This window comes from Bison bison, unplaced genomic scaffold, assembly GCF_000754665.1.
Source record: "Bison bison bison isolate TAMUID 2011002044 unplaced genomic scaffold, Bison_UMD1.0 scf7180017864250, whole genome shotgun sequence".
In the NCBI taxonomy this organism is placed as follows: domain Eukaryota; kingdom Metazoa; phylum Chordata; class Mammalia; order Artiodactyla; family Bovidae; genus Bison; species Bison bison.
The window spans coordinates 545,593-555,064 of record NW_011494822.1 but is presented as its reverse complement, the minus strand read 5'-3'; the positions used below and the strand labels follow the sequence as shown (position 1 = coordinate 555,064).

The 9,472-nt window shown below is 49.1% G+C and overlaps 2 protein-coding genes across 5 annotated transcripts in view; one reads left to right on the top strand and one right to left on the bottom strand.

Moving 5' to 3' along the window:
* The window catches only part of FAM173B (family with sequence similarity 173, member B), a 16,749-nt gene extending 13,869 nt beyond the window's left edge, over positions 1–2,880 (bottom strand). The window contains exons 1-2 of one of the 4 annotated variants that reach the window (XM_010847532.1): positions 2,795–2,815; positions 1,970–2,113 (exon numbers count right to left, since the gene is read on the bottom strand). Coding sequence is in view for 1 of the 4 variants with exons in the window: in XM_010847530.1 (XP_010845832.1) it covers positions 2,795–2,810 (16 nt within the window). In the remaining 3 variants the exon portion in view is untranslated. Of the gene's footprint in view, positions 1–1,250; positions 1,730–1,969; positions 2,114–2,723 lie in introns of those variants that run through there. The other 3 variants (XM_010847531.1, XM_010847530.1, XM_010847533.1) reach the window with 3 other exon arrangements.
* Positions 2,881–3,159: 279 nt separating this feature from the next.
* The window catches only part of CCT5 (chaperonin containing TCP1, subunit 5 (epsilon)), a 13,482-nt gene continuing 7,169 nt past the window's right edge, over positions 3,160–9,472 (top strand). The window contains exons 1-4 of the mRNA XM_010847529.1: positions 3,160–3,350; positions 5,975–6,035; positions 6,568–6,732; positions 8,040–8,238. Coding sequence (XP_010845831.1) covers positions 3,246–3,350; positions 5,975–6,035; positions 6,568–6,732; positions 8,040–8,238 — 530 coding nt within the window. The 5' untranslated portion in view covers positions 3,160–3,245. The remainder of the gene's footprint in view (positions 3,351–5,974; positions 6,036–6,567; positions 6,733–8,039; positions 8,239–9,472) is intronic.

The following is a 9,472-nucleotide window of genomic DNA, read 5'->3' as shown; positions in this document are numbered from 1 at the left end:
GGCGGCCTCCCGGGACCGCGCGGAGCCCCGACCAGGAGAGCGGTAGGGCGCGCCGGCCCCCGAGCTCGGGCGAGGCCGCCCGCGCGGCGCAGTGCCCCGCAAAGCCCCGCGTGGACCGCGCGGACGCGCCACAGGCCGGGCCGTTCACCGGATCTCACATTTTTTACGATGAAATTTGAAATTAATTCTGAAATGGATTAATGATGGGCACAGCACAGAGCGTAAGGGCACAGATGCAGAGCCTGCCGAGGTCGGACCCTGGCTCCACTCCTTACTAACAGCTGTGACCCTCCACCTCTCGGAACCTCAGTCTCCTCATCTGTAAAGTGGGGATCACGGGATCATTGTGAGGATGAGACAAGGGGATACAGGAAGAGCATGCACAACAGCGCGCAGCACTGAACCCCACGGGAACGAGACCACCCTGCCCTGAACCAGCTCTCCATCTAGCTGAGGCGCTAAAACCAAAACCACAGGAATCTGTAGACAAACAGAGTAAGAGGAAGGGGCACAGAATAGCCTCATCATTTGAAGACGTTTCTGTTCAAAAGGTCACTGTGTTTAGTCTCCTACTGCTGTGATAAGAAATTACCATAAACTAGGCCGGTTAAAAACGATACACACTTATTAAAAGCACAGTTCTGGAGGTCAGATTCTGAAACAGGGTGGGCGTACCTGTCCCTTCTGGAAGCCCTGGGGTAGGACGGGCTGCCCGCACTCCTCGGCCAGCGGCCCCAGGCCAGTCCAGCCACCGGCTCCACAAGACACCTCCTCTGACACCCCTGCTCCCCTCTCCTTCTTAAAAAAGGAATCCTTTCCTTGGGAGTACACTGGGCCACCCAGACAGGCCAGGATAAGCCTCCCATCTTGAAGTCCTTCACTCAACCACATCCGGCCAGTGGCTCAGGCAGCATCCTCACAGGTGCTGGGATTAAGAGATGGACTTCTGCTTACCATGCCAGTGTGTGCATGCTCACCGAGCCACATCTAACTCTTTGCGACCCCATGGACTGCAGTCCACCAGGCTCCTCGATCCATGGAATTTTCCAGGCAAGAATACTGGAGTAGATGCCATTTCCTCCTCCAGGGGATCTTCCCGACCCAGGGATCGAACCCGCATCTCCTGCATTGGCAGGCGGGCTCTTTACCCGAGCCACCCAGAGAAGCCCATGAGATGTGGTAATACGTCACAACTGAAGTGAGGCCCAAACGTGGACACAGGACACACCGGAAGCCCACGGCTGACCCACCTCAGCATCTCCCGCTCAGCGTGGCTTTGTTATTGAAGGCTGAGGTCTCCTAAAGTGAGTTTTACAACTGGTGTCATGGCAGAAGACCAACTCAGAAACAGTAACAGAAGTCTACTCGTGCTGCCAGTGATGGAGGTGAAAGTTCAGAAAAATGATGGTGTTTGATAGAAAGCAGGAGTTTTAAGTACATTCTCATTCATACTTTTCAGCATTGCGCGGAGGAACTTAACATGCCAACGGAAGATTTGCTTTCTTTTTTTAAAGGCAGGCACATCTGCCTTGCCTCGTATGAAAAAGTCCTTCTGCAGGTGTTTCAACTGTAGAGGACAGTGATCAGAAAGATCTCACATAGCTCTGGAGTCTCAGAACTTAAGAGTTGTGTAGCACGAGATGAGTTGCTGGGGCTTTCCTAGTAGCTCAGTTGGTAAAGAATCTGCCTGCAGTGCAGGAGACCGGGCTTCGATTCCTGGATTGGGAAGATCCCCTGAAGAAGGAAATGGCAACCCACTCCAGTACTCTTGCCTGGAGCATCCCATGGACAAAGGAGCCTGGTGGGCTACAGTCCATGGGGTCACAAAGAGTTGGAGATGACTGAGCGACTGAGCACTCAGTAAGCATGGGCCTCCACAGTCACAAGAGCCAATTCCTTAAATCCATCACCAGTCAAATTTAGAACTTCATTACTTCCATAGGATGAACCCTTACGCTTCAGCCATTACCCTCATCCTCCGGGCTTCAGGGGGTGGAAATTCAGTGCAAGGCCAGGTCCATTTTCTTCTTAGGAGCTGCGTAACTCTGGGCTAGTTACCGAAGTATCAGTGCAAAATTAAACACAGCTTGCCAAAGGTCAGGCACGGTTCTCCCTGAACCCGTAAAGAGAGATACTATTACTCCGAGAAGGCAATGGCATCCCACTCCAGTCCACTCCAGTACTCTTGCCTGGAAAATCCCATGGACGGAGGAGCCTGGAAAGCTGCAGTCCATGGGGTCGCACGACTAAGCGACTTCACTTTCACTTTTCACTTTCATGCACTGGAGGAGATGGCAGCCCACTCCAGTGTTCTTGCCTGGAGAATCCCAGGGACGGGGGAGCCTGGTGAGCTACTGTCTATGGGGTCGCACAGAGTCGGATGACACGACTGAAGTGACTTAGCAGCAGCAGTGTTATTACTGCCATTGCTGCAGACAGGTCACTTCCCCAAAGACGCAGCTAGAAAAAGAAGCGGAGCTGTGATTCCCCAACCAGGACAGCGGGACTCCAGGGCCCACATCTCGGAATATCGTGCCAAACTGAGTTATTCGCCGTAAGGCGCTAGAGAACAGCTCCGGGCGGTCAGAAACCAGGGCCAAACACAAGCACGCACCGCAGGCGCGAGCACTGAGCACCGAACGCCAGGCCGCGAGCCCGGAAACCCGCCCCGCGGATCCCCGCCCCGCCGCGTCCAACTCGGACGGGCTGCTTTGGGGACTAACCGCGAGTCCCACGCCGGGACCGACGCCGCACCCGCGCCCCAAAAGAGCCCGCCGCCCCCGGCGGGCCTCACCTCCTCCTCCATCCATCGCGAGATTTCCGGCAGTTAGAAAACCGGAAGTGGACTCTACCACCTTCCCAGAGCCGGGAGAGGAACGAGGGAGAAAATAATGTTCTAAGTAAATGAGCTCCTCGTTGGGGAACACTATCAAGAAACAGTCAATATTAAAGCTTTAATGAATGTATAATTTACATCTATTCCTGGCTTTTGGATTTTAAAGTTCCCGTCCGTGTCTTCAAACTTCCACCCCCCCCCACAGCTTCCTGGATGATAGAAGTTTCCGAAGGCCGTTGCTTCCAGAAGGTACTGTCTGGCGTTAAACTAGTCTCAAGTGAGAAATAGGTCTCGGGCGGCCTGCATTGCGCCTGCGCGAGCTCTTGCGCCCTCCCGCGAGAGGAAGGCGGGTTCTGGGTTCCGGCGTGGTCTCCGCTGGTTGAGGGAGTGTAACTCTTGCTGCCGCATCATGGCTTCCGTGGGGACCCTCGCCTTCGATGAATATGGCCGTCCTTTCCTCATCATCAAGGATCAGGACCGCAAGTCTCGTCTTATGGGACTTGAGGCCCTCAAGGTAACGGGCCCGGGACGCACTGGCGGTGGGATGAGGGGAGGCGGCCGAAGCCGGTGGTTCTGCGCCTGCGCAATGTCTGAGGGGTTCTGCCATGTGCTCCGGGGGGAGCTTGAGGGAGCCCCCTCTGGTCTCCAGTCCCTCGCCCCGCGCCCGGGAAAAATCGACGTATAAGCCTTTAGTCTCATTTGGGGGTTCAGGTGTCCCGCGGGCGCTCTTCAGAGTTGGGTGGGGAGGCTTGAATTCTCAGGCGGTGAAGGCGCGTCCCCACTGGTTTCTCCAACCTGCAGGCATTCCAAACAGTGTTTTCGTCAGTAGGATGCAGGGGGGTGTTCTCAGGTCACCTGGCCTGTTAGGACGCTGTCGGTGTCCCTGCAACGACCTCAAAGGAAATGAGAGTCATTTTCGTCGTGGCGTCCTAAAGGTTTAGCCATTGACAGCATAATTTCATTTTTGAGTTCCTTTATACATGGCGTGTTCTGGGTGTGGTCTCGTAAAAGTGAAAAACGTACACTTTTAAGGAAGAAAATACAACTGTAAGAGTGAAAAGTGGTCACCAGTAACCGTAGTACAAGGCAGTGTGTGACCTGAATCACCAGCTTTGGGAGGGCGTGCGTGCTGGTAAAAAGTCAGAGAGGGTCCTTAATGCTTTGGGTAGAGGATTGGCTGTCCCGGGATGGAGCACTGTGGTGAACGGGAGAGAGCTAGCTGCTAGGGAGAGGAACAGCAAAAGCAGGAGAACGCGTGGTACCTTGGAGGAGGAGGCAGAGTCTGGTTTTAGCAACATAGTCTAAGTTGCAGGGGTTCACACAGGTGGAAGGTTGAGTGCCTTGACATGACCATGTTATCCTCAGGGATGGGAGGGAGCCCGTTGAAGGGCGTTTGGACAGAATAACAATTTAAATAGAACTGTACCTGAGGAGGTGGCATTTGGGGTGGAATCCATGAAGTTGGTGTGTATGACCGTGTCATCAGGTCTGAGGTGTCCCTTAGTGTCTTGAGGTTGTACTTAAATTAAGCGCTACAGGTCTGTCCTGGGCTGTTTGACTTAGGGCGAGTTACACCTCCTTTCCCAGTGGGGGCAATACATCCCTGTCAAGCGGAGGACAAGAATTAAATGGGGTAACTTAAGTGGTCACCCAGCCTTTGACCAGTGGTAGGTACTCAAGCCACTTGCGTTACGTGTTCAGTTCTGTTTTTCATGGGAAGCAACCAGCAGAGAAACTAACACCCAATACATGCACCCAAAATGCCAGTATAACAGAAGCCACAGGTGGTTTTGCCTCTGCCACATCTTTGTGATCCTCGGTCTCTTGAGACAGGTCTTAGAGAGAAATGTGGCCCCAGAGCTAGTAAAGAACAGGACCAGGGTTCATACCCACCTTGCCTGACTCTGCAGCCAGTGGTCTAAAGCCTGCTCCGCGGCCTTGGGGGCTGATCCTGCTTTGTTGTGGGGTCTGTCCTGTACAGGATGCATAGCAGCACCTGGCCTCCACCCTCTGCAGTCCCCTCCCTGATTGTGATAACCAGGGATGTCTCCAGGCATTGCCACATGTCACCTGGGGGCACATTGGCCCCTGGTTAAGAACCCCCTGTTTGCGGTCATTATTGTTTACATATTTCATCATGTAGACCTATCAGTCAAAGGTGTATTTTAAGAATAACCAGTATTTTTACAAACCTAGTGAACTTCGTGTCTCATTAACCTGTGAGACGGGGTGACAAGGGAAGGCTGCACAGAACATTGCATTTGAACTGCTTTGTAAACTGGTCAGGATTTAATGAGCGGAGGTCTTCAGTGCATCAATGCTTCATGGGTCAGAGGGCATGTTGGGGAGCAGGCCTTGGCCGCCCTCACTGGCACAGAGCGAGGTCTCAGACTTTGAAGAAAACCTGGAGCTTACAGACTTGAGAGTCGGAGTACTGGTGACTCATTTAAGGGCAGGGGACTGAGGAAAACAACACATGCAGAAAAATGGATGGCTTGGCTGGATGGAGGATGAATGTGAAGGATTGGTGAATGAGAGACCTTGGAAATCTCTATGGTGTAGTGGATCAGTTAGGTCGTTGACGGCAGGAATAGGAAGGCAGGAAACGAAGTATTTGGAGGGAATATGAGCGTAATTATGTACGGAAAGGGAAAAGGATGCATTTGGGCTTCTGTTATTTTCAGGATTGACCCCCTTGGTGGGCGATTCTTGGTTGTGGGTTGTGTACTGACTGGACCTTTGGGGAAAGGAGTGTGCAGTAAACCATGGTGTGACAGTTCAGGGTGTTGTGTGTTGACGGCTGGACTCCTCACGTGGAGTTAGCTTCGTACGGTCCTGCACGGCCTCTCAGGTCAGACTGTCCCTGCTCTTGGCTATAAAACGGGCCCGGAGAACCTGCCTCATTAGATGTGTTAAGGGTTATAGAGAGAACACAGAGCACTTGGTTCTGCTGTTTTACACAAGAATTGTCTTCTAACACTAGGAGTTGTGCAGTTTTCACAGGTAGATGTGGACCTGTCTGCTGCCTTTTCTAGAGAATAGAAGCTGTGTCATAAGTGAGTTTTACAGCCATTAGTTATATGTTGTTAACTTAAAATTATGTCTAACTTGAATATTGGTTTTTTCTTTTTTATTTAGTCTCATATAATGGCAGCAAAGGCTGTAGCAAATACAATGAAAACATCGCTTGGACCAAATGGTAAGAGACTTAACATTCTGTGTTTTTCAGGAAAGTTGTAGAACATAAAATAGTCAATTCAACCTGTTTACAGAAAGTTAGGAGACAGAGGGGGGCGTCCTCCCCCTAATATGGTCAGATGTTTAGGGTGTGTCCCAGACCTTCAGCACAGTTAAAGTCATCATGCTACATCCAAATTTAGGTCGGGTGTTTTTTCCACTTAACATAATTTCATTAGCATTTTCCAAATCATAGCTATTGTCTTTTGCAACGTTGTATTTTGTGATATTACATTTAGTGATGCTCCATAATTATTATTATTTTTTTTGCAACTTCTCTGGTTTTAGACATCATTAAATTGTCCCAATGTTTTGCTTTAAATTAGCCAATCTAAAAAGGTATTCATGGAGATATTCCTTCATGTATGTTGAATTATTTGTAATAAGCTCATAGATAGGTACTGGGTCAAGAAGTCAGGGTAACTGTTTTATAGATTTAGTGTAGGTTCTTTTTTTTTTTTTTTACCCTCCTTTTAAACACGGTTGTCTCTTAGGGCTTGATAAGATGATGGTGGATAAAGATGGTGACGTGACCGTGACCAATGACGGCGCCACCATCTTAAGCATGATGGACGTTGACCACCAGATCGCCAAGCTGATGGTTGAACTGTCCAAATCACAGGATGATGAGATCGGAGATGGAACCACAGGAGTGGTTGGTAAGAAAAGGCAAAATGTGCTTTCTCATTTGAGAGGAGTTATTTAGTATTAAGGGCTTTCTTGGTTGCTCAGACATTAAAGAATCCACCTGCAGTTCAGAAGACCCGGATTTGATCCTTGGATCGGGAAGATCCCCTGAGAAAGAGAATGGCTACCCAATCCAGTATTCGTGCCTGGAGAATTCCATGGGCAGAGGAGCCTGATGGGCTACAGTCTGTGGGCTCGCAAAGAATGTTACAAGCCTAACACACTTGCTGAATGTTTATTCTGAATCTCATCATGGGGAAACTGTGACAAATCCATGTGGAAGGACATGATACAAGACAAATGGCCCAGGCGCTTCAAAAGGGTCAATATAAAAGAACAGGAAGGGGGTGGGGAGTCGAGTTAGGCAGCTCAAGTAGATTCAGGGAGCTCAAGAGAAGCGACAGCAGCTCTAATATGTGAAACCTGGGTGGGTGCCAGATTTCTTTTTCCCAGCTCTGAAGGATGTTTGGGACATGTGGGGTCATTTGTGGGTCGTGTATTAGTATCTTACCAGTGTCAAGATTTCCTGAGTGTGACAGTTTTGTTACAGCGATGGAGGAAACTGTGCCTGTCCTTAGGAGCTGAATGTTAAAATATTCAGGAGTGACATGTCTGATTTTTGCAACTAATTTTCAAATCGTTGAACAGAAAAAGCAAGCGTACGTAAAGAAAACAAATGCAACAAAATATTAATAAGTAAACTAGTATTTATTATATTACTCTTGAAATTTGTTTTCAATGTTTGAAATTTTTTTAAGTTTGGGAGGATTGATGAGATGAATATTTTCAGTGTTATTTTTTCTGCATTTGAAATTTGAATTAATTTATTCAGCAAATATCTTATACATTCATTGGGAACCAAACACTGTTCTGAATGTACTTGGAGTGCAGCAGCATTCAAACTTATTTTTGTGATGTTAAAATGAGAGGGGAAGGCAACAGGTTGTGGGAGGGATAGTAAACAAATTCTATTTAATACTGTATAATGCCAGCATAAATTTCACTGAATAGAAATCCTTGGCCTAGGAAACAGGAAGTTTTTTTCCCTTATAAAAATGTTTGTGTTACGTTCTTTGCGTCCTGTACGTCACTGAGAGTTGAGCACCTATCTGTGAGGGGTACCTGTTAGAACCAAAACACGAGGCTCCCATTTTTAGGGATGGCCTCCACCTCTGAGACCCTTTCAGCTTAAATCTGGAGCCTTGGTGTTCCCAGCGCAGCACCTCATGTGTTTGAGTTCCAGCGGGTCCCTGAGCCGGGTGTGCTGTCTCGTCCACAGTGCTGGCTGGCGCCCTGTTGGAAGAGGCTGAGCAGCTGCTGGACCGCGGCATTCACCCCATCAGGATCGCCGACGGCTACGAGCAGGCCGCCCGCATCGCTATCGAGCACCTGGACAAGATCAGCGACAGTGTCCTGGTCGACATGAAGAACACTGAGCCCCTGATCCAGACGGCGAAGACCACGCTGGGCTCCAAAGTGTGCGTGTGCAGTGCGGGGCCGCGGGGCGCGTCCGTGCGGGAGGCAGTGCTTGTGTGCTGGGTCTTAAAGGCAGCAGAATTACCACGGTGGCTTCATACCAATTTAATGAGCTCCCTTCTGGTTTTGTTACTCGGGTTTACTTTCTCTTTACTGCAGATATAAACATAGGCATTTTGTGGTTTTGTTAGAGGCTGGATTTCCAGGTTTGGTTAAGTCCCCTTGATAGTTTTTGTAAGCTATACAGTTCTTTATTTCTCAGGATAGGCTAGGGTGGTAGGTCTTACAGTGGGAAGTACCCATTTTTTCTAACAGTTTTCACCATTTCTTTACTAGGAAGCATTTTAATGGAGAGGTTCTTCTCCTTATTCATTCAACAAGGAACAAATAATCCAGAATTTTAGTTGAGTATGACGGGGCAGGCTTGAAATTGTCTTAAACTGGCTGTTGCTAACATTTACATAGTGCTCATTACTTGCCAGGCCTAGAGCTGAGTCTTGGGGACACAAGACAGCTCTTGTGCCCTGGAGACTCAGCCATGGGACACACTTACCTTGAACAGCAGTGGAGACTTAGGGGCTCTTGTTAAAATGTAGTATAAAAACCTAATGTAAGGTACCTTATTGCACGGTTTGTCTTCAGTTGAGTTCAGTTCAGTCGCTCAGTTGTGTCCGACTCTTCGTGACCCCATGAATCTCGAAGCACGCAGGCCTCCCTGTCCATCACCAATTCCCGGAGTTCACCCAGACTCACGTCCATCGAGTCAGTGATGCCATCCAGCCATCTCATCCTCTGTCGTCCCCTTCTCCTCTTGCCCCCAATCCCTCCTAGCATCAGAGTCTTTTCCAATGAGTCAACTCTTCACATGACGTGGCCAAAGCACTGGAGTTTCAGCTTTAGCATCATTCGATCTTCAGAATGGACTGGTTGGATCTCCTTGCACTCCAAGGGACTCTCAAGAGTCTTCTCCAACACCACAGTTCAAAAGCATCAATTCTTTGGCACTCAGCCTTCTTCACAGTCCAACTCTCACATCCATACATGACCACAGGAAAAACCATAGCCTTGACTAGACGAACCTTTGTTGGCAAAGTAATGTCTCTGCTTTTGAATATGCTATCTAGGTTGGTCATAACTTTCCTTCCAAGGAGTAAGCGTCTTTTAATTTCATGGCTGCAGTCACCATCTGCAGTGATTTTGGAGCCCAGAAAAATAAAGTCTGACACTGTTTCCACT